This window comes from Phlebotomus argentipes, unplaced genomic scaffold (genome assembly GCF_947086385.1).
Source record: "Phlebotomus argentipes unplaced genomic scaffold, Phlebotomus argentipes genome assembly scaffold_18, whole genome shotgun sequence".
NCBI lineage: Eukaryota > Metazoa > Arthropoda > Insecta > Diptera > Psychodidae > Phlebotomus > Phlebotomus argentipes.
In genome coordinates, this window is record NW_026776177.1 from 17,398,225 (window position 1) to 17,421,735 (window position 23,511).

The 23,511-nt window shown below is 44.6% G+C and overlaps 4 protein-coding genes across 5 annotated transcripts in view; 3 read left to right on the forward strand and 1 right to left on the reverse strand.

The window, feature by feature from the left end:
* The first annotated feature begins 19 nt into the window (after nucleotides 1-19).
* On the forward strand, nucleotides 20-4,527 carry LOC132260083 (WD repeat-containing and planar cell polarity effector protein fritz). Its single transcript, XM_059758004.1, has 6 exons — nucleotides 20-1,367; nucleotides 1,433-1,751; nucleotides 2,401-2,883; nucleotides 2,955-4,126; nucleotides 4,189-4,345; nucleotides 4,410-4,527. Exons 1-6 carry the CDS (start codon nucleotides 345-347, stop codon nucleotides 4,490-4,492), a joined length of 3,237 nt encoding a protein of 1,078 aa, XP_059613987.1. The 5' UTR covers nucleotides 20-344; the 3' UTR covers nucleotides 4,493-4,527.
* On the reverse strand, nucleotides 4,501-5,433 carry LOC132260085 (uncharacterized). The gene is made up of 4 exons (XM_059758008.1): nucleotides 5,349-5,433; nucleotides 5,190-5,282; nucleotides 4,704-5,128; nucleotides 4,501-4,615 (listed from the first exon to the last, which is right to left on the reverse strand). The coding sequence occupies exons 1-3, from the start codon at nucleotides 5,355-5,357 to the stop codon at nucleotides 4,706-4,708; spliced, it is 525 nt and encodes a 174-aa protein (XP_059613991.1). The 5' UTR covers nucleotides 5,358-5,433; the 3' UTR covers nucleotides 4,501-4,615; nucleotides 4,704-4,705.
* LOC132260084 (RCC1-like G exchanging factor-like protein) lies at nucleotides 5,421-10,161 on the forward strand. 2 transcript variants are annotated; one of them, XM_059758007.1, is made up of 4 exons: nucleotides 5,421-5,604; nucleotides 5,672-6,577; nucleotides 6,943-7,338; nucleotides 10,143-10,161. In XM_059758007.1, exons 1-3 carry the CDS (start codon nucleotides 5,505-5,507, stop codon nucleotides 7,278-7,280), a joined length of 1,344 nt encoding a protein of 447 aa, XP_059613990.1. In that variant the 5' UTR covers nucleotides 5,421-5,504; the 3' UTR covers nucleotides 7,281-7,338; nucleotides 10,143-10,161. The 2 variants fall into 2 exon arrangements, with proteins under 2 accessions (XP_059613990.1, XP_059613989.1); XM_059758006.1 differs by lacking the exon at nucleotides 10,143-10,161 and adding an exon at nucleotides 7,685-7,928.
* A 362-nt stretch (nucleotides 10,162-10,523) lies between these two features.
* LOC132259053 (muscle-specific protein 300 kDa-like) overlaps nucleotides 10,524-23,511 on the forward strand; it is a 63,130-nt gene continuing 50,142 nt past the window's right edge. Inside the window, 6 exon segments of the mRNA XM_059756599.1 lie at nucleotides 10,524-10,807; nucleotides 18,863-18,924; nucleotides 19,044-19,316; nucleotides 19,912-20,081; nucleotides 20,522-20,801; nucleotides 20,870-23,473. Coding sequence (XP_059612582.1) covers nucleotides 10,558-10,807; nucleotides 18,863-18,924; nucleotides 19,044-19,316; nucleotides 19,912-20,081; nucleotides 20,522-20,801; nucleotides 20,870-23,473 — 3,639 coding nt within the window. The 5' untranslated portion in view covers nucleotides 10,524-10,557.

Sequence of the window (23,511 nt, forward strand, 5' to 3'; positions counted from 1 at the left end):
GTATGGCGGGAAAATGGACATACTCGAGAATACTGTATTTTTCCGCTGCATGAGTGATAGACGATCTTGAAGGGTGTAAAATAGTAATAAAAGTGTATTTCTGTATAGAAAACAGGAAAATGCACATTTATTGGGGGGGAAAATGGCGAAAAAAACTTTTACTCCGCGATCGCTAAAGTGATCGCAGCGCTTCGGCCGTGAGCACTGCAAGTGCATTGGAATGTTGACAACATTTTAGTTGCGTTGACAGCAGAGCAAGAAAAAAGGTGAAAAATGACGAGTTGAGGGGGCAATTAGTAAATATTTGCTGCAAAGTAGTGCTGCAACCCGAGTGCAAGTGAGCCATGCTGACGCTGCTGAGCGAGACGCGCCTGTGGTCGTGTCGCGAGGACATCAAGATCAAGGAGACGGACTTCGGGTGCTACAGATACCACCAGAAGAAGGAGCTCGCGGATGAGGGGCTGTACGCCGCGGGGAAGCGCCTGTACGGGCAGCGCAGGGACATTCGACACGCGGTGGACAAGGGGGCGCCGAAGCTGCGCAGCGGCATCAGGAAGCTGGAGGAGCTGCTGGAGAAGCACAAGGTGATCTACTGCCAGTGGAAGGACAACGTCGTGCTGCGTCTGATGCTATCGAATGGTCTCATTGTTCACGTGTGTGTCAACATTTTCACGGGTGAGGTGATGAGAGTGGCCTTCGACAAGTACTTCCTCGGCAAGATCATCTCCGAGGCCATCACAGACGTGCTGATGACGCGCCTGCACATTCTGATCGCCTACAACCAGAACCAGATCACGTTCGTCTACCTGCAGAAGCCCAGCCTGCGGCGCTCCGTGCCGGAGAAGATCAGTCGCATGGAGCCGAAGATCTTCAACATCATCATTGGCGGGCCGCAGGGCAGGAAGCTGCCACGTCAGATCTCGTGCAATGTGAGCGGCGATCTGGTGGCCATCTGGACGCGCTCGTCGCAGAACGAGGTCTATCCCTGGCGGCCCACTGTGCGCGACCAGGATCGCGCCAACATCCACATCTACAAGTTCAGCCGCGCCAAGCTGGAGCCGCTGTGCTTCCACTGGACAGAGAACGATCCAATCTGCATCGAGTTCGTGCGCCTGAGCGACAATCAGCTGCGCACGGTGGAGCAGAGGGTGTCGCGGAAGGGCGAGGTGACGATCGAGAGCTCGATCTATGAGATCAACAAGGTGAAGCTCAATCGCATCGCCGTAACGTCGATTCCGCTGCAGACGCAGGTCTGCTGCCACTCCTACAGTCCGGATCACGAGAAGCTGATGCTGGGCTGCATTGACGGGTCGATTGTGCTGTTCGACGAGGGCCGAGGCATTACGCATCTGGTCAAAGCGGCTTTCGTAAGTGCTTCGCTCCACTAATGATCTCCACTCCTGGCTAATTAGCATTCTCTCTCTCGTCACAGATCGCCACGATGATCTCATGGCACGGCGACTCCGGGCTCGTTGTCATAGCGAATGAGAGGTGTCAGTTTCAGTGTTTCGACATCTCGCTGTCCTGCATAAAGAGCCAATTGATCAGCGAAGACTACACGCCGTCCAACATTCTCGACGTGTCCAACTACTTCAGCAGTCAGCCCACGCTGTCCAGGATCTGCTGGAGCAGGAAGCCCGATCTGCAGGGCCACGCGGAGAAGTTCAGCCAGACGGACAGCTTTCTGCTGCTGATCTTCGAGGGTGGCCCCGTGGGGTGCATGCGCTTCTTCGGCGGCGCCGGAATGAAAGGTGAGAAAGGCGAGAGACCCACTTTTCACACCCAAAAAAACACTCCATGTGGCAGAGGCAATTAATCACCCAAACACTTGTTTATTCACACTTCGAGAGAGTGTGTCTGCGCGCTCTTTCTCCACTCTGTTGATCAGTAAAAGTATTTTTTAATGCCTCAATTCAAGGGGATAATTTTGCATTTGAAGCTGATGATCTTGGGAAAATCAATGAGAAATTGTTATAGATTTTTCTGCATGATGTCAAAGAGATGCTTTTATTGATGATTCACAAGTTGGTTTTTCTTAATGATGCCACCGCAAAGCAATTCTTGAGCTATTTTCCAGCGATTTTCAAGACATTTCAAGTACAACAATGTGAAGCGTGTGGAATTTGAAGGAAAAAGACAACTGAAAAGACTCTTAATTAGGCGTTGAGAGATCCAATTTCACGGAGAAAAGTTATCTCTCGTTTTCGATCCGATTAAATCAACAAAGATTTTGGAATCTCATCCTTGCCGTTGTCAGTTAGGATCGTGCTGCATTACAAGTGGAATTTAACAGTAAAAGTGCTAAATTTATACTCTAATTTGACTAATCCTAGCGATTTAGATGTTTAACATGGGAATGTTGGAAACAATAATAATTTATCTTCATCTCTATCTTTCCAGGAGACATTCACACGTCCGGTTTCACGCCGGATGTCTTCGTGCACAGTTACTTGAGTGTGAATCAGGTGGAGAAGGCGATCAACATTCTGCTGTGCCTCAATTGGGACACTTATGGCGCCATGTGCTTGTGTTCTCTACACAAGATTGCCAACTTCATCTTCCGCCACCCGCTGACGGCCGACCGGGAGTTGCAGCTGCAGAAGGCGCTGGGCAGCTTCCATGTGCCGGTGAAGCCGCTGTGCGAGGAGACTGAATTGGAGTTTGGCGATCAAGTGAAGGACATCACGAGGAAGTTCTTCCAGTATCTCTTGAGGTACAGATCATTCGAGAAGGCCTTCAGTTTGGGCATTGATATCAACGATGAGGACTTGTTTATGGATCTCCACAATGCCGCCGTGGCGAATGGGGATGGAAGTCTGGCTGAGGATGCGCTGAAGAAGGCTGAGGAGATCATCAATAATGCCAACAGTCGCGGAAGCAGTCGTAAGTGACTTGAGATTGTTGGGAGTGTCTTTTGAGTGGGAATATTATGATAAGAATTGTTCTTTTTGCAGATTCCACGTGTTCTCACTCTTCCTGCTCACTCTGCACGGACAATTCGGCGTCCTCCAGTGAGGATCTCACGACTGAGGGTGTCCAGAAGCCGCCGGATGTTGTTGAGTGCTCGTCGTGTGCGACTGAGAGCGATAATCTCTTGGGACCGAGTGTTCCGAACAAGCGTCAGGGAATCAATGCGGCTTCTGTGACTTCGACAGCCTCTTCGGCGTCTTCCTACTTAGAACATCCACCGCTGCCCACTGTGTCGACGTCCAAGACGTCCTACATTCCACCTCTGCCATACACGGCAAATACGCTGCCGGACAAGTCGTTCAGGATCACTATTCCAAAGCCAGAACTGAAAATCTCTCGAGCCAGCACAGCTTTTGGTGGGCACAATGTCAAGACTCTGTACAACTCTCATGAGGACATTTTCCTCACAGATCCACCGCTGCCGATGGCGAAAGGCGGTGGTGGGAAGAAGTCTCATGTGGGTGGGAGTCAGCAGAATCTCCTGGATGACAGAATGGGAGGATGGCGACCGAATTTGGGTCACAACAGTTTCTCCACCGACTACATTGATCGCTTTCACGATGCTTTCAATTTTGGCAATCATCAGGGAAAAGGTGGAAATGCAAAGCCACCGATTGCCTTGCCTCGATCAGTCTTTCCCAATGAGCACATGGTGATCGATGTGATTCCCAAGCCGTCCACTGCTCAAATGCCACGATCTACAAGTGCAATTGATCAGACGCTGGGCATTCCGTTGACCTACAATCCGCCGAGCTTCCACCATGTGAAGCACTCTTTTCCCAGCGTTTCGCTGTACGGAAGGAGTACAGTGAGTGTCCCGAGAGCCGATAGTCTGCAGTCGATCAACACTGTGGCAGTGCCGACGGTGATTCATCAGTATCCGCTGATTTCGGGCAATATTCCCGCTGTGTCGTCCAACAGTTCGTCGAAGGCGCATCAATTGGAGAACAGTGCAATAATAAATCCGTCCACGAGTGGAAATTCATCGTACTTGAGGAATACGAAGGACACTGCATCGATTCTGGCACTGACATCACCTTCGGGGAGGACACAGGCCAACCTGGTGGCGTCTGGCGCTGGTCAGAGTGCCAAGAAGGAGTCTGGAGAGAAGAATAAGGTGAAATTCTCCGATACGATCACAGTTGCTGTTGTTCCGGTGAGTGAAATTGATCGAATCGCATCTTCATGTAAAGTAATTGTGATTCTTTTGCTGCACAGGAGATTCCGAGGAAGGAGAAGCCATCAGTTCCTAGTGACAGGTCCAAGAGAGCCAATGGATGGAGTCAAATAACTGATCCGCAGAAAGAATTGGCCGACAGCTTGCCGCTGTGTCATCCCAACGATGAGTATCTGAAGGACTTCACTCCAATGTCTGGTGAGTTGATGAGCGCATCGCTGCAAGATGTCAGACGCCTGACCAGTGAATGTTCCTCTTCCAGATGTAAATCCCGATGCTGACAATGAGGTAAATCCGCGCAATTCCAGCTCGACCATCAAAGTGGTGCATTTTGGCGTGGTGTGAGGCAAAAAAAAACAATCTTCCGTCCAATATTCTTCTTATACAATTTCTGGAGACACTTTTTGAGAGAGTACAAAATTAACAAATCCGTCCAATTCCACGTGAAGAGTGAAAATCTCCACAAAGCTTTAAGACGAGAGAGAGAAAGAGAGAGAATTATTTAAAATGATTTTTGATGTTGTATTTTTAATGACACTATATTATATTCTTTTACTTCTACTTCTTCGGCTTTCTCATGTCCTCCAATTGGGCCTTGAGCTGGAGCAGTTCAGTGTCTGGCACGTACTTGATCTCCTCCTGTTCATCCGAGTGCTCGAGCACCTCCAGCGTCACGCCTTCCGGCAAGGCGGCTTGCAGGACTCGCAGCAGCGTAGGATACGTCGGGGCGTCCAGATCCTCGATGTGCACAATTCTCTCGAACACACAGAGGCTGTATTCACTGTCAACCACCGTGCTCTGAGGCTTGAAGCGCTGCACTTTGAGCTTCTTCGGCGGCACTGCCCAGGAATCCTCCACATTGAATCCCATGTATTCTGCCGTGTTGTGGACGAACTTCTGGTAGCTCTCCAGCACAGAGTAGTCGTATCCCGTGAGTCGGAAGTTCACTGCCTCATATTGGGGGTATTTTGACTTCAGGAGCTGCAAGACAAGCCCGAAATGCATATTTGTCCCATTGAGAATGTGACTGGGTTTCACTCACGTCCAAATATATGGGATCATGCTTGCTGTACCGCCTGCACGATGGTGTATTTTGTAGCAAAACACGCCGAAGGAGTCGAGGAAGCACCATTGACTGCAAATCAATAGGAAAATTAGGAGATTTCTGCAAAAAATGGTAAAAATCAAAACCAAAACACACCCGAATCATCTCGATTTGAGGGTTAGGCGGACTGACAGCGTTCTTACAGGAAATGCTGTGGGATTTGGACAACCCTGCAGAATCAGCTGGTCAGGTTCAGTTTGTGTTGCCGGTGTTGCGGTTTTCGCTGAAAAACCATAGAAAATCACCAGGAATATGAGTAAACTCGTGCTAAGGATATGCAGCAGAGGTTTCAGCACAAAGTCGCGCAGGATTCGCAAAAGTGTCCTGCTGCAGGACGAAGAAAAAGTACCGAGTAAGGCATAACCCTAAATTGTGATGAAATATCGTCTCATGTTGTTTTTTGTCTTTATCAATTTCAGTTGATAAATACCGGGTGTCTGGACCAAAGGAGCGCCGGGTGTTTGTCTGGGGCTACTCAGAGACCGGGGCGTTAGGTGTGCACACAGCCTTGTGGAAGCACAAAGGATATTTGGGGTCTTATGTGCAGAATCCCACACGACAGAGTTTCGCCTCCTCACACGACGTCCTGGACGTGACCTGTGGCTATGGATTCTCCCTGTTCCTCACGAAGGACGTCAAGGGCGTGCAGGTGTTTGGCTCAGGCATCAACACCGATTGTCAGATTGGATTTCACAAGCACGGCGGCGCGACAAATCGTCCCATGCATTTGATGATCTATCCGGCTCCAATAGAGCTGCCCAAGAAGAGTGAGGATGAGAAGCTGAAGATAGTGTCAATAGCGGCTGGAAGGGCGCACGCGATTCTGCTGTCGGAGGACGGGGAAGTGTTTTCCATGGGGAACAACGCTTACGGCCAGTTGGGCAGGGAGATTATCGAGGAGGAGGATTACGTGAAGAGTCACATAATCCACAGATTTCGTGTGCCAGATGAGCATGTTTGCGGCGTTTACTGTGGCCAGGATCACACGATGCTGCTCACGAAGTCGGGCAAGGTGTTCTCGTGCGGCTGGGCTGCTGATGGACAGACGGGAAGTGGCACTTATGAGACATCCGGAGCGATCCGACAGGCGCTGGGCGACATCGCCGGGGAGCGGATCGTGAAGCTGGCCTGTGCGGCAGACTGCGTTCTGGCACTCAATGACAGAGGAGAAGTCTTTGGCTGGGGCAACACGGAGTACGGACAGCTGAGTAGCGCGATAGGAAGTGTCCAGCAAATCCACACTCCAATCAAACTGCCAACACTGGCGGGATTGGGGAAGATCACGGACGTCGCTGCAGGAGGATCACACTGCCTGGCGTTAAATGGTGAGTAAAGATCATCAATCACACTTCTGTGCTCAGCAGATTCATTAATTAATTCGTTGACATTGCTTTTGCGAGCAAAAATTCAAGAATTCATCTGAAAAACATGCCGCAAAAGCGTGTCCGAAGGCAAGAAATTGAGATTGACGCTGTGTGGGATTCTATAAATTGTTGAAATAGACATTAATGAGATAATTTGTGAGGCATCGAGTGAAAATAGCATTCTGCAAATGTACGTTATAGTTGTGGCCATTGGAGAAAATAGCTTATGACATCCTGTGGAATGATTTCACTCTTTTCAATTTGCTTTGTTTTTTTTCTCCTTTTCTTCTCTTTGCTGAGATATAAATGGGATCTTTTATTCGCAGAGCACGGCGATGTGTTCGCTTGGGGCTATGGAATACTGGGATTCGGACCTCAGGCGGATTGTGTGCTGACGCCCAGGCAGATCCCGGCTGCGCTGTTCGGGCGGAATGACTTCAACAGGAGCAGCGTGGTGACGAGCATCAGCAGTGGCATCAGCCACATGGGCGCAATCAACTCGGACGGGGATCTGTTCATGTGGGGCGTGAATAAGCACGGATGTCTGGGCTTGGGCAACACAAAGGACATGTTCTTCCCCTTCAAGACGGCTCTGGGTGCCAAAGTGCTGAAGATCAGCTGCGGAGTGGATCACACAGTGGCGCTGTGCAAGGCCTTTGTCTAGCGAGAAGAGAAAGAGAGAACGCGATGTATAAATGTGACGCATTGAATTGAAGTGCAAGGTAAATTCATCATGTTTTATCATTAGAGCTGAAATTCTCTTTATTTTTGCCCATCATGAGCTATTTCTGACGGCCGCGAGAGCGTCAACTAGTGCGATTGTTTAAAATTAGCTTGTGAATTATGAATTGACATGCGGTGGGGGTTGCTGTAGAGGCGCTCTGCCAGTGCATTCATTCACAAAATCTGTGCCGACGCCCTCGAGAGAGGGAGGGGGTCATCGTGCTCTCGACAGTGTGAAATATTTCGCCTGTCGCACTATTCTTTAAATATTTATATATATGCTGTGCGTGCGGCCCAAACAATATATAGCAATTTCACTGACTCTTCTTCATGTGGCGCGCGGAGAGGATGGCAAAGGAGAAAACTGTTGCAGAGATGTTGCGAGAGAAAGGAAGACCGATCATCTCTTGCTTGGGTTTGTACAAACTCTATTTTTGACACTCGGCATCCACACACTTTAGAATTTTCGCGATGCCGACGATCGTCGCGTCGCGACGGCGCAAGAAAGTGCTCAGCTTAGGCAGAGATGTCTTGCGTACGGCAGGAATCTCCATTGGCAAGCAATTGTGGAAGTATTTGAATCAATAAATGCGTGAAACGTTTTCAGCTATTTTGCATTTCTCTTCTTTATTAAATTCTATGTGAAAAATTCTCATCGCTGAAAATGAGAATGATCTATAAATGACATTTTTCAAGTAAAATCTGCATAAAAACAGCCGTAAAACTATGTTAAACTGTGCAAGAGGTCCTGTAATACTGTTTCACAGGGAAATGAGCCCTTAATTGTCTATCAAACTGATTATTTTATTAAAAATCAGCTCAATTTTGAACATATTGTGGTTATTTTAGTCACAAAATTGATTTTCTTCCGCCGATTTTCTCTCATTTCGCTTGCAGACAATATCCGGGACTCTGCGGAGTTTGGCAACAGTCAAGAGTTGAAGATACCATTTTCACGATCCTCAGCGAGTGATCAGTTCAGTACAGAGGATTGGAAAAGCGAGATTGGTGCAGTGCTTTTTCACTCTCTGAAGGAAATCTTTTTTATATAATTTTTTTTGCTTTAGTTTCTTTAATCGAAAATAATTCCCTGTCGAAGAGTTTGTGGTGCGAGGAAAGAGTCAAAAAGAAGGTGTGCTGCTTGAAGTTAATGCAGAGGAAATTGAGCAACACGCATTTTTCCGTGATATTCTTCAACGGTTGAAAATTCTTGGTGATTTATTGCGAAGATGAGGATAAAGATTGGCGGGTTGAGTTATGATTGGTAGTCCAAGTATCACGATATCGAGACAATTTTTTTTGTGGGTATAAAGAAATCTATATTTGACGAGTTTGAAAGAAGTGGTGTTATGTAATAATGATTTTGGGAGAAAAGTTTAAAAATAATTTGATGTTGAAGTAATTTCTATTTAAAATGACGAGTGACGTGTTTGTGTGTGATTCGGTGCTAATTAAAAAGTGAATTTTCCGTCGTCGGGAATGATCATCATTTGCGCCTGAACAACTCTATAACTGCAAGGCGGTCTTTTTTCTCCTCCTAGTGCCGCACTTATGGCCAAAAATACGCATCAAGTACACACTTGGCGCGCGAAGGAATGGCTCTCTGGGCCCCGCGAGCTGCGAAGCACTGGGACACGGTTTCTTGATCTCCAGATATGTGGACACTCCGGCGGTGCGCGTATTAATAGCCCACAACGTTTGGGGACAAACGCGTCCGCACGTCAATTGTATGACTTTAATTAATTGGCCCCTTGTGTCCCGGCCTAATGATGCCTATTCTGAGCAATGCGGAAAAAACAGACACAATTCAGGAGCGCAGCGCTCGATTTGCGCCGCGAGAGTCAAAGTCGCGGAGAAAGTGTCATGACCTTTGCCTAAGTGTTGGGGATGAAGATGAGATGCTCTGGCGATTCTTTTCGCATCTCGCAACACGGCCGCGCGCGAGGGGGATTATTGGGGAAGATATTTTTGGATGGAGAAGAGGAGATCACAGGAAAATCGCGCTCTACTTTAGCGTGTCTATTTTTTATGCCTTCAAATTCACATTGAGAGTCGCGAATATTTCTGAAAAAGCGATGACACGATCGACTGGGCTATTTATTTCGTTCAACATGTCTATGAGGAGATTATTGTGTGTGGACTTTTTGTCCACGAGACTTTTGTGTAAATTGGGGCAGTTTTATTTTAAAAACCGCCTTTCATCACATCGATCTTGAATATTGTGCACAAACATCATGTGGGTGTTCAAATCGATCACTTTTTTCCTATGACATCATCGATGAAATTTGCTCTTATTTCAATTCGACAAGTGATTTGTCTGGCCATTTTTCCATCTGATACATTTTAGCACAGTGCTAAATAGCTTCTCCTTTTTTCTGACTTCACATCTGCAAAATTGACTCTGTGACTCGTTGCGAAATCAGTGGCGTGGGAAGTGTTTGTGTTTATGATCTTCTGGGAAGAGATTTGAGTGAGTCAAGAAGCGACTACGACTCTGTGAAATTGAAAGAAGCTGAAATTTGATAATATTTCTAGCCGATGATCATGGGAATAAATCATTTTAATATATGAAAACTACATGAAAATGGTCAATTAGGCGGGAAGAGATTGATATAGAGAGTCATGTTTAATGCGAGAGAGTAAAATCACGCAAATGTCTATAAATATTCCGCTAGATAAATCGGAAGAGTCTTTAGAATTCCACGCGGCTCAATCACATCTCGAAATGCAGTGCAATGATCACTGGCCAAATGATCGATTTTCTCCCGACTATAAATAATTGTGTGTTACTGTGCGCTCGTAGGTGAGATTCCTCTCGCGTGGCGGAGATGCTGATCGATTGGCCGTGAGGACAGTGATCTGCGGACAGGACAGAACTAGCCAGCATGTCTGACCACCCAAATCAGCCACACCAGCATCCGTATCAGCAGCAGAGGCGGAGCTGGAGCCGTGGCTCTCCGTCACCCATTCACTATCGTCCCCCGTCGCCATGGGCGCCGTCGCCGCCCATTCTGGCGTCACCGGGCGGACTGCGCTTCACGGGTCGCGGATCCCCGGCGTCCCCGATGTTCGGATCGCACGAGCAGCGCGGATCGCGTGGGCCGCACCTGCAGCATCCGCGACCCCGTCGACCTGACCACGAGCCATCCCCGGCGCGTCCGCCCTCGGTGCCCCCCATGTACCAACAGCCGCTGGAGCGCCAGTCACCGGCCGCGGTGATGTTCCAGCGGCCAGCACTGCGCCAAGCCTCGCCCGCGCATGGATTCATGTCGCCACCAATCTTTCGCGAATACGAATATGCGGCGGAACCGCCGCCCCCGGGAACCCTGCCGACACCCCAGTCGTACATCATCTATGACGACGAAGAGGACACGGGCCCCACAACGGCCGAGATCATCGCTAATCAGTCTCAGGACTACATCGACGAGAAATTGGCCCAATATCAGATTACGATTCTTCAGTTGCAAGGTAAGAAGTACTTTATGCAAATGGGCGGAGCATACGAGTGGGCGTGGCCTTCAGGAATTCTCAATTCTCATAATTCTTGTCGTATCATTTAAAATGACCAAGAAAATGACACATATTTGGCAATCTGCTGAAGAAAATAGTGCCAAATGTAACTATTTCCATGACATAATGCAAAAGCTGTAAATTTTTCTGTGTCACTTTGTAATTTGTTAAATTACAAGTGGCAGCTTTGACAAGATCTTCCGCCCAAAAATTTGCCCAAATTTACTTATTCAAACACATAATTGACTCGTCAGTTGTATTTTAGACGCCAATGTAACTCTTTTAGACTCTTCCACTTTCTGAGATTCCCACTCGGAGCCAGAAATTGAAATTGTATCATCAATTTCGCGATGATGCCTAATTTGAAAGGAGATTGTGAGCATAAATTGCTCGTATATTTTACACTTTATTTTAAAATCTTCCTTCCATTGATTTTGCAACAATTTGCATATATAATTAAATCTGTAGAAGAGAAAAAACAACACCTTGGGGTGATTCTCGCACAAATTATGCGATACTTCAGTGATGCGGAGCATTTAAATATGAATAGAGTGAGGTTGAATTATTATGCTGTCCTTCGGAAAGATCACTTAATCAGAACGATATCGTTAAAGTTTATACGATCACTTCAAAAGTGGACAAAGTCACACTTAATTTACGGCGAATCTCATGTTCAATTTTATAGATTTGACAACGTGTGTTTGTACTAAAAATACAATCTAAAATTAATTCATGAAAAGACTTTATTAATTGTTATTGCTGCACTATGCAATGATGCGTGTTTGGTTTTGACACTTCACTTTCATTGAGAGGATGCAAGAAGCGGCTGACGGTGTGCATTTCGGAGTTGGCAGAGAGTCAAAATACTGCAATATTCAATAAAATTAAAGTCAATTTGCAGCTCAGACGCTCCATTATAAAATAACTAATTGCGATGGTCTATTAAAGATGGTGTTTTACTGCTCGTCCCACCAACTCTAAATGGTATAAATATTTTCTCACTCGCGAGATCCATTAAAGTGCCTTTGAAATAGTTTAGAGCTAAAGACTCAGTCATTGGTCAGAAAATCAGCAATGAATTTTCAAGCCATAAATTCCAATTGTCTCCACACTTTTTTCAAACACTTTTATTATACATAATTCACCATATGATCACTTAACGTTGTTTAACAAAGTGGTCTCTTAATGTGAGTAATTTCGCGTGGGTGTTGATGTTAAATCACCTTCCGAAACGCTGATGTTGGCTTCTTCACTGTCTCAATCGTCTCAATCGTCTCAATATTATGAAATGATATCTTTTCTCGTGCAATTTTCTGTATGGCGATCTTGACCGTGACTCGGGAAAAACGTCTGTCCTGACGAGATCGTGCATGGGAAGTGGTTTGAATCGAAATCTTCCGCATATGAAAAGCCCACGTGAAGAAAATATAAACAGTCAACAAATCAGTAATCAGGTCGTTAGCCATACGGTGTGCAATCTTAATCTCAAGCAATTAATTATAAAGTCAAAGCAGTTAAAGTGTTGCGGTGGGTGAAAAATCTGCGTCAGATTATATATTCCCATGCGCCTTTATGACATCACTTTGGCAAAGAATATGTCAAGACTCTTGTTTTTCTCTCCTTCTCTCTCTCTCTCTCTATTGGTGTCTAGTAAGTCAATTAATTATATAATGTTAAACGCTTTCAAGGTTCTCCTCGCAATTTCGCATCTTGTGAGGCACAATAAATATGGCAAAAAGTCGAACACGGCAATGTGTTTGCCAATATCTTACAATTTGCGGGTTTTTGTCTTTGAAAACGGAGTTTTTGTGCAGTATTTAGATTAGTGGCGCTAACGCCACAAATGATTATTGTCATGCAAAATGTTCTTCGCACATTTTCCTCATTAGATCAGTGCAATATATGAATGGCGGTGATCGCATGGATTATGTTGCAGAATGTAAATAAATTGGCGGATCGGTAGATGTGTAAAGTAGAGCGTTTAATTGAACAATAAAGACTGGCGTCAGTCTTTTGTTTACCCTGGTTCACCATAATAAAGTCATTATAGGTGGAATTTAGTGTAGTTTCTGCATATTTATCTACTCAGCGTAATGAACAATTATCTGAGCAATTTTCTATGTTTGCATTCAGCCAAAAGGTGTTTAGTTAATTGCAATTTGATGTCTGAATTCTGATGTTTGTATGCAACACGGTGTTGCATTTTCTTGAGCGATTAGCGTGCTAGTCTTATTGATCGAGCGTGGGCGAAGGGTTAAATGTTACAAAACGTGATTTGTGTACCTTTTGCGAAGGTGAAACCTAAGCCCATTTCACTTTCGCTATCATTTTTCAGCGGTGGGCCAAAACACGAATGTCGCTCTGCCCGTGTGACGCGATATGATGTCATGTGGCCGCACTTTAGAGTCGCTACACCTTGTGGCCCAGTGAGCACATTTTCGTGTGTCTCTCTCAATGTGTGTACGCGTGATTATGCGTCGAATGTTGAATGGGTGTGAGTGAGAGAGGGAGAGAATTATGGTTGATATTCGGGCATGTGAGAGAGTGAATTAGAATTTTTATGTACTCCAATATATATATTGAGTGTGTGATATGTTTTCGGAGGGGAATCGCGAGAATTGCGCAGTGAGTGTGAATACAACTGAGCACACTCCGCGGAGTGGGATTTTCACTTCAGTGTTAATTCACACAGTGTGATGAAAAGCCAACTCACGTTTGTTTGGACACACACGCGTGATAAATTGTTGTGTATATCATCAATTTTGGTTGATTGATAATATTGCTGTGCAGTTAATATTGTTCATTCGTCAGTTGATTAGTTCTTTGCATTGGTTATTTGTTAGATTCCTTGCAATCATTGATGTTCTGTGTGTGTCCCAGAAAATTTGTTTAGTGAGACAAAGAGTGTCATAAGAGGGCTTCTTAAAGATGTGTGTTGTAGATGTGGTTTTTTGGCGCTCTGGTGTTTGTTGATGTTGCAATTTTTGGCCATCGAGTGAGAGGGTTTTTGGAGGCAGCGCGACAACCACATGTTCCTCGGCGAATAGTGTGGCGTTGGAGATGTGTTGTGCGACTGGAGCCACGAGTGTTGTGTGTATATAATGTACCAGGCAAAAGTGGGGAAGGTGCATCTGATTGAGGGGCCCCGCGAAAAGGAGAATTGTACATGAAACACTCCGGCAAATCGTCGAACTGTCGTCTCTTCAGTATCGAACCGGCTTTCGTGAGAAATTGTTGGACGGCTGCAAAAGACTTGTAGAGTTCTGGGTGAGAAAAGTCAAATAAAAAATCCACCCATACTTGGGGGATTTTCCCAATTGACTCTGAAGGGACGCGTGGGTGTTTTTCTTCATTGCGTAAAATTGCCCATATTGTGCGTATGCACGGAAATTTTGGGCGTGTTGACGGTGAAAATGGAGAAATGAACAACTATTCCTATATCGATTGTGAATATTGAGTGCCTTTGAGTAGCGCGAGGAAGGAGGAGAGAGTGTTTTTAAAATAGAGTAGATGTGGACATGAGAAATGGATCACAGTGGACAATTTGATGATAGGGAGAGCCCAGGACGCGGCGGACGCAGACGGAGACGTCTTGGGGATGACGTTGACGGACAAATTGGGCAGGTGCGGCGACTCGTGGAGCGCTACGAGGAGGAGCCCACGGTGGAGGAGACGGAGACCATCGAGCGCACGTACGAAGAGGGTGAAATCGGTGGTCAGACGCGTGTCTTCCACATGGAGAAGGTGACATTCCGCAAGTCTGTGCGACAGATTGAGTTCACGAGGGAGGACTCTGGACTCAGTATTCCGGAAACGTCATTCCTGCGCAGCCCCGAATCTCCGCCATCCACGTCATGGAGCCGAGAGGATTCGGCATTCAAGTCCCAGACATTCAGCAGCAGCCCATCGAATGTCTCACCATCGCTGGCCTCACCAATTTCTCACGGCGCCGATGATGGTGCCTGGCGCTTCCGCTCAGGACACAATCCATTCCATGCCACCAGTGCAGCCAAAGTGGGAATCGTGAGGAGTATCTCACAGTATGATTCCCACATCAAGCAGATTCGAGGTGAGCTTCGAGAAACACTCCCAAATGTCCTTTTTCTTCAGAACCAAAGTCCAGCCCAGACGGCAGATCCGCGCGATCTGTGCCAGTGAGAGAGAGAGAAAACTGGAAAAAGAGCCTTCATCCATTATTAGTTAGTGTGTTTGCTGGTGAATGAGGTCATCATGGGATAAGCATCTCGTGAATAGAATTTTTATCATTTAGAACAAACGAATGGGAGTCAATGCAAATAAATAGCTCAGGTTCACGCCAACCGGTTTTCCACCTTCCACTTATATTCTATGTGCTATATTCTCCCGAATCCCTCCCCCAATTGGCGCTTTTTGGTGAGAACTCACGGAAGGTGACAGTCGTCATCGGCCAAACTCAATGTGAATAGCGCGAGCGCGAGTGTGATGTCACTTTGCAGAGGGTCAGTCATATTTGCATTTTATGAACTTGGATGCGGCGTTTTTCTTGTGAGAATGGAATATGAAATTAATTTTTGAGACACGTTGGTTTTGAGTGTGGGAGCGAAACAGTGGATGAGAAATGCTAAAAGACTTATTCTCACTTTAGTCATTATATTGCTTCAATTACATTAGAAGTCCGGTTTGGGAATTGACATCTTATGTATTAACTTTGGACATTTTTGCACTTATCGATTTCTATTTTTGGATTTATCATTTTACGATGCATGACTTCAAAGAGCGCAGAGCTTAGAATAGATTAGGTGGTTATCAATTAAGACTTGTGGTGTTGATATTTGTTTATTTTGCAATATGTCTGATGTATGGCAATGTAAAATATTGAAAATTCCTCTTCACATCAATCTTTCAACACTTCTACATTTATTGAATTTTCTGCAAGTTGAAGGAAATCCAATCGATGGTGAATTTCTCTTAATTTCCTGGTTTAATTTTCAAAATTCTGTCACATATCAAAAAAATAAATAAATAATGGGAAGGTGTGATTGAAATAGCGACACCACAAACATTAAACATGTTTCGTTCTATGTAGATATATCAAATATGTCGCTAGGCATTCAGATTTGCATGAACATCGCGAAAACAATTTGTTTGACTTGAGTGTTTTTTTCGGCTTGATAAATTCGCTGAACATTCCTAGTCGGTTTTAAAATGTCATTGCTTCCATAAAATGCTTTCAAACAAGTGGATGAATTTATGACTGAGTCTGCATGTTGGCAAATAGTTGGAATTATTGAATTTGCATGACTTATTTATGAGAAATTTATATTGAAATTCTTATTAAATCTCCGATCATTGATGGTTAACCCCTTTTCGTGGAGCTGTTTTGATATTTTTTTCGGCGTTCGCTACTCAAAATGAGTGGAATACAAAAGTGCGAAGAGTGTTGTGTATCCACACATGATTTCGGGCGCATTTTCGTGTGTATTGTGTTTTGGGGGACTTGAGTGGATTGAAAACCGCTCCCGGTCATTGCGTAACTCTGAATATTAATTGTGTGAGAATGGAAGCATTATCTGGCGCATGCGAATGGAGATTAGGTATTCTGGGAGATAGTAAAAGTGCCTGATTGATTCAACCTTGAACCGCTGAAGTCTCTTGATTGCTCCGCTAATGGGTCAACTCAGGAGAGTTTGTTATTTTTTTTCCTTCCATTGACCAGTTGAGTGTGAATTTATGATATGCACTCAAGGATTCAATTACAATAAATTTAGTCCACCGACTCACATTTCTCGGCATCATTGCTAGCCACTATGCGTGCACACGAGAGAGTTGTGTGTCTTGTGCTTTTGGAAGAAAATCAATATCAGTCTGCCGGTCACTGTGTGGCTCATGCAATGCCTAGAGGGACACACTTCATGCCGTGGAGACACCGGAGAATTATTGATTTTCCAATCATGTCAGCTGTTCACTTATTTCCAACTTCAGCGCTTCTGAATAACTCGTGTCGGCACAACATAGAGAGAGAGAGAGAGATCCTTAAGATGCTAGAAAGGTCAATAAGGTGAAAATTACGCGTCATTTTCATAATAATAATGACAGAAAAAATGTCAGAATCTGAATCAAATAAGGCATGAATGCATCAGGTTTTAAGAATAAGAATCAAGTCAAGTGTTTGTAGTAATAATATTATCATTACGTGCGGTGAGATTTATATCGTGCCTTAGAGCAATTTATGACTCTTTATTCATTGTTAGGTAATTATATAAAAAGGCATTTAATTATTCTGTCTGAGATTGTGTGCATATATAAATTTGGAAAATGTTTCCCATTCTATAACAATCATCGTCGGCTATAAAGAGGAAACAAGTTCCCAACAATGTTGCGAACAAGTTTCGGCGAATACAACATAATCTCTACTCCATATGGAAGGCATTTTTAGTGGCTCTGCGAGAGAGAAATTCACGATATTTCAAGGAAAAAACACGGCGTTTTTGCTCATCTCCCGCCGAAAAATGGTCATTCAACAGCCTTGACTTTTTTGTCATGCTGTGGGAAAGGCAAAAAAATTAAATACAGATAAATGCGCGAAACTGTTGGATTTGCATTAGCATATTCAGCATATTCCTGAAATTGTTGGGAAGTGTTTGTGGAGTCCGCCTTTGCGGATGAGTGTATCGAGTGGGGCCCTCAATATTCTGTCGGCGATTACCTTAGGGAATTTTCTTGTGTATATGTGTGGTAATTTGGAAAGAGTAACGACCAAACAATAAATACCACAGTACACCTTTTGCCTCAGACATTATGCAAAATGTGGGAGCCAAACCGACCAGAAAATCCATCCAGGCTTAAATTTGAACTTTTCGGCGAAGTCAAAGCCAAATTCCAACTCTTTAGCAATTGAGACTCCTTATTAGAAAATTAAATACCATTTTGTTTTTCAATTAATGATGGAAAAAATCTGCTAAGCAGAAATGTTTGCATAATATTTACATTCTGACCACCTTTTTGGAATGTGTGAAGTGTTAAATCATCCGTAAAAATCTTTTAAGATTTCTCTTTTGTGTTGTAGAATTAATTTTTATCTAGAGATATTTCTTTCATTTCACCCTAAATAGCATGTCTGAAGACATTACCAGACCGGGTGTATTTCCTTGGCAGCCCGGTAAACACTCAACGGCTCCCATTTCTGTTGTGATGCATAGCATATCCTGACGAGAGGAAACAGTTGAAGTTCTCCTGTTGCCAGTGACGGTATTCAAATGAGGAAGTGATTTCAGTCTACGGCAATTTTTCCCTTCATTCGATCCAACAAAAATGTTATGGCTCTGAATTTATTACGGCAGGGAAATGAGTGACGGTGAGGGTATTGGAAAATTGAGTTCCTTCTGTTTAGTTTATAGAGAGTGTATTTAACGTGGAGGAATTATTCATACGGCATTTGTTCCAAATTTCGAGTTATAGTGCGTGCTTTGGGTGTGTCTTTTCCAGTGGGGTTTATCGGGAAAATGTTATAGAATAGTAGAGCTTTTCTCCCCCGTTTTTTTTCACTTTCAATAAAACCGTGTCTTGCTCGCGACAATTTATCCTTTTATTGAATAAACAGAGGCGACGGAATTGTAGGCGGTGTGCGGAGTCATTCGCAGAGACAGTGCGGAATCCTTAGTCAGTTCACTGTTCGGCTGCACAGAGTGCAGAAGGAGGAGGTCAAATTGTGAACTCTTCTGCAGCACACCAACGGGAGTGTTGTGTAATCAATTTCTGCACTCATTGTCGGTTTCTTTGTGAAAATTCACCGAGGAATTATGTCTCCAGTCTAATTAAATTGTATACATCTCTCTGCTAATGAATTACACGGTCAACGAAGATTTACTTATCGCAGTGAAATGGATGAAAAATGTACATATACCCGTATAATTGCAAAAATTTTATCTTCTCCACTATCTAGCAGTATTGCGGGCTTCTCTGATATCTCTAACAAACGTGAGAGGAAGGCAAACACTTATTCTTCTCTTTTTTTCTTCTTCTTCTTCATTGCAGACGAACAAGAACGAGTACAGAAAAAGACATTCGTAAATTGGATTAATTCATACTTATCAAAGGTAAAAGAATTTATTGGTTTTTATCGTTTTACGGTCGTTTATTTTGGTTGTTATGACAAAATTTGTTAATGGCTTTTCTCTCTCCCTTGTTTCCCCGATTTTCACTGCGTGTCAAACAGCGAGTTCCACCGCTTCGTGTAGATGACTTAATTCATGATCTGAAGGATGGCACAAAACTCCTGGCTCTGCTGGAAGTGCTCTCCGGTGAGCGCTTGCCAGTGGAGAAGGGACGCGTCCTGCGTAGACCACACTTTTTGAGTAACGCCAACACGGCTCTGCAGTTCCTGGCCAGCAAACGCATCAAGCTTGTCAACATTAATCCCTCGGACTTGGTGGATGGGAGACCACCAGTGGTCCTTGGATTAATTTGGACAATCATCCTGTATTTCCAGGTAAACATCTCTCTTCCCATATTCCCTATATTCATATGTTTGTACGGTATTTTTGGGTACTTTATTGTCTTGAAAGTAAAAGCTGTGGTATGAGCTTGACAGTAGTTCAATGTAAAGTGTCCTCTTGAGACAGTCTCACTGTAGAATTGATGATTAGTGAGCACACAATATTGGATAAGAGAATTGATGAAATTACAATGTAATCTACACGCTTACCTCCTGAACACACAAAGCTACGTACAAAGCGGAGAATTGTAGATGTTGTGGAATTTTCCTCATTGGTGGTGAGTTAAGGTAGAATTAGAGCTTAAGGAAACCCACCAAATCCCTCCCCATTTCACCATATTGCAACGGTAGCAGAATATTGCAAATTGTCACAAAATATGTGGGAGAAAAAGGTGCACCGTAGAAGTGAAAGGCTGCGCAGCAAAATGTCACTGCCCTCAATAACTAAATATAGCTTTTGGAGGAGTTGTCACGGAATCCTTGAACTTTGCCCACTTTTGAGCCCTTGATGGCATTTCCTCGTTGCATAATCCCGACTGTGAGTGAAATATTAATATGTATGCTTTCTGTATACGCCCCGCATCAACAGATTGAGGAGAACAGTCGTGCTTTGGAGTATTTAGGACATGGCCTCGGCGGTTCGCTCAGTTCACTGGATAGTGCCGGCGTTTCAACAACCCCGACTGATGCAAAGGCCGAGAAGTGGAGACAAGGTGCCCGCAATACGTTGCTTCAGTGGGTGACGAATGCATTGCCGCGGTGAGTTTTCCAGATTATTTTCCCATAAGCTGTCTCACTCCATTTACCGTCTGAAATGGCAAATATTAATTATCACCTCTTGAATGATCGTGTCTTTATGACTGAAGAGGTTTGTCTTATCAACACGATGGTTATGATTATTATTGCAAAACCTGAGGGTTTTTGTTGTACATTAATTAAAAATAGTAGTTGAAAGTACACAATGGAATTTTACAGAGACATTGAACAATGAATTTTTGATCATGCCAAATTGAGCCATCAAACAATTTTCCGTGTCGTGCCTATGCAAATAACGTGGAAGTTTGACGGGGGATTTATTTTTAGAAAATACTCTATGAATAGGGCACAAAATGAATTGGTTTTAACGATTTTTTTTTAAATAAATAATAAATTTGTTGTTCAAGAGCTGAATAGTTAATAATATATTTTCTATTTTCTAGGGATTCGGGCATAGAAGTGAAGGACTTTGGTGCTAGTTGGCGAGATGGTATTGCCTTCTTGGCTTTGATTGACTCGATTAAGACAAATCTTGTCAATATTGCTGAAATGAGAAAGGAATCTAACAGAACTCGCCTCAATACAGCCTTTGACGTGGCTGAGGCGAAGCTGGGCATCGCCAGGATTCTGGATGCTGAAGATGTTGATGTTGAGAAGCCAGATGAGAAGAGTATCATGACCTATGTGGCTCAGTTCTTGCACAAATATCCAGAACCGAGAAAGGTATTGTCACTTCACTGTTCATTGTGGTTAAAGAAGGGTGTTTAAAAGTGCTTCTTTTATCCTTTCAGCAATCTGTTGGTCATGAGACGACAATTCAGCAGGAGTACAATGAATTTATGCGCTGGCTTCAGGAGAGAACCGATACATTTGAGCAATTAATTCAGGAAGATCGCCTGTCGAAGAACTTTAGTGATTACTTGAGTGCCGACGGTGAGAATAATTCACGTCAAGCGGCGTACAAAAAATTCCTGACATTGACCAGCTCGAAGAAGAACATACTTGGTGTGCCTCATGGGGCGCATGAGTTGATCGAGAGCCTGTGGAGTAAATTGGAGCGTCAGATGTTGTATTGGTTGTGGAGTTTGGATTTGCGTCTGCCGGGTAATTTCAAAATTGTTGCCAAATGGCTATGTGATGCTGAAACCCTGCTCATGAATGATGAAATACCCGCGGTAATGAATGAAGAGACGGCATCTATCATAAGTCGCAAATTGGAGGAGCATAAGCAATTTTTCGCCGAATATCCCAACATTGTGGAGGTGTTTCAGAAGACAAAGAGCTTCCCGCTGGACCCTTCAGTGAATCCCGAAGAGATTGCCCTGATGGAGAGGAGATTGTATGATATTGGACCGAAGGCCACGCAGAGACGCATCCGTTTGAAATTCCTGGAGCACAAGTGTTGTCTTATTGCCTTCCTCAATCTCGTGGACAACAAATTGAAGCTGTGGACAGCCAAGTGCGGTCGACAGGAGAAGGTGCAGCAACTATTGGATCAGTACTCGAACTTTGTGTCGCGCAACAAGATTTTCCAGGAGTTCAGTAAGGCCTTCGTGGACATGCAACAAGTGGTTGAGGAGTACAAGAGGGATGGAAATATCACGAAGAATGACGTGGAAGACATTGAGAGATTCATGCAAGAAACCGAAACAAGATGGGCTGCAGTATCGATGGAATTGCGCTGTGCTCAAAATATGTTGGAGGAAGTGATTGCTTACTGGAAACGTTGGAATTTGCTTACCAGTGAATTTATCCCTTGGTTGAGCGATGCTGAGGCTCACGTGAAGAAGTCCGAGGATGAGAGATTGGAGTTCTTCCAGGATATTGGTGTTTGGCGTGAGAAGTATCAATTAATTGTGGATACAGGAAATTTCCTCGCTGGCTCGTGCGAAGAGGAAATATCCACAGAGTTGAAGGCCATAATTAATGATCTCTCATCGCGCTGGGAGAGACTCTTTGGTGCCACCAAGCATTATGTTCATGCTGGTGATATACTGAAGAATCGCCAGGAATACCGGAACGGCTTGGAGAGACTCAGCAATTGGCTGAGATATGCTGAGCAAGTGTTGCAGAATCAATCTTTGGGCACTACAGATGAGATTAAGAAATATGGAGAGGCTTTGCAGAAGCTCCAAGGCGAGATTGAGGATATTGAGGAGTTATTCAAACACATCAGCAAAGTCTTTCAAACTCTCATCCAAGATCTGTCACGCGAGGAGGTGGACAAGAATATGGGTATTCTGAAGAAGGAGAAGGAAGCACTTGTGCGAGTCCGTGCAATGATTCCTTCTCGCCTTCATCTCTTCCATCAACTCCTCGTGCAGCATGAGTCTCTCGAGAGTGGTCAGAGGGAGATCAATGAGTGGCTCAATGAAGCTGAGGCTCTCCTCAGTTCATTGTCACTTGCCGGAGGACGCGATCATCTGAATAGTGAACTCAATCGCCACAAAATGTTCTTCACGCGTACACTTTACTACAAATCCATGCTGGATAGCAAGAACAAGGTGTTCCAGAATGTCCTTAAGTCTGTCAACACAGAGAAGAGTATCGATTGTGGCGAAGCTGTGGATCGGATGAAGGTGTTGAATGAGCGCTTCGAGTATGTGACATCCAATGCCCAGCAGTGGGAGAATCGTCTCAACGAGGCGGTGAGATGCTGGCGAAATTTCCGTGACAACGAACGTGTGATAGTTCACTGGCTCAGTCAGGCTGAGGTTTTCCTCAGTGAGCGGCCGATGGAGGTGAAGGAAGTCATTGAGACGCAAAAGCTCTTCTTTGACACATTGAACGAGCGGTGGATGAATGAGTTGGTGCAATCAGCTCAGGATTTGCTCAAGTGTTTGCCAGCGCAGGAGCAACAGATGACTGTGAGTGGAGTTGAAGCCCTGCAGGAGAGGTGGAAAAGCGTCTTGTCAGCATTTCCCTATCATCTGCTTAATCTGGAGTTTCGTGTGGAGGAGAACAACTTTAATCAGTTGATGAAGGATGTGGAGAAGGAGATCAATCTTGAGCAACAGGCGTTGATAAACAATGAGGACGTCGATGCGATTTTGAGGAGAAATCAGGACTTCTTCAAGATGACAGGGAGTGTTGGGAAGATTGAAAAGTGCCTAGAGAATATGAAGAGAATCACTTTGGCGTATGGGAAAAATCGTCCTACGGAGAGACACTTTGCCGAGGCCACGGAGAATGCCATTCGGCGATGGTCTCAGATGACGGAGAAGATTGAGGGCGTGAAGAAAATGCTGCACAAGATTCCGGCTCAGTGGGATCAGTATCATCAGAAGTTCCAAGAGATGGTCATCTGGATGGACTCTGTGGATGAGTCGCTAAAGAATATCACCACGGAAGTGGATTCAATGGAGGAGTTTGAGAGGGAGAGAGTTGTCTTCCAGGTAAGCACTCATCTGACCATGATTATATCATCTCTCAT

What these genes read in the sequence shown, in the direction of transcription:
- LOC132260083 (XM_059758004.1), top strand. Translation starts at nt 345, where the DNA reads ATGCTGACGCTGCTGAGCGAGACGCGCCTGTGGTCGTGTCGCGAGGAC. An exon ending in CGGCGGCGCCGGAATGAAAG is followed by an intron (nt 1,752 to 2,400) that starts GTGAGAAAGGCG and finishes CTATCTTTCCAG; the next exon opens with GAGACATTCACACGTCCGGT. An exon ending in CAACAGTCGCGGAAGCAGTC is followed by an intron (nt 2,884 to 2,954) that starts GTAAGTGACTTG and finishes TTCTTTTTGCAG; the next exon opens with ATTCCACGTGTTCTCACTCT.
- LOC132260085 (XM_059758008.1), bottom strand. An exon ending in ATGATCCCATATATTTGGAC is followed by an intron (nt 5,129 to 5,189) that starts GTGAGTGAAACC and finishes CTTGTCTTGCAG; the next exon opens with CTCCTGAAGTCAAAATACCC.
- LOC132260084 (XM_059758007.1), top strand. Translation starts at nt 5,505, where the DNA reads ATGAGTAAACTCGTGCTAAGGATATGCAGCAGAGGTTTCAGCACAAAG. An exon ending in GGACGAAGAAAAAGTACCGA is followed by an intron (nt 5,605 to 5,671) that starts GTAAGGCATAAC and finishes TATCAATTTCAG; the next exon opens with TTGATAAATACCGGGTGTCT. An exon ending in ACACTGCCTGGCGTTAAATG is followed by an intron (nt 6,578 to 6,942) that starts GTGAGTAAAGAT and finishes TTTTATTCGCAG; the next exon opens with AGCACGGCGATGTGTTCGCT.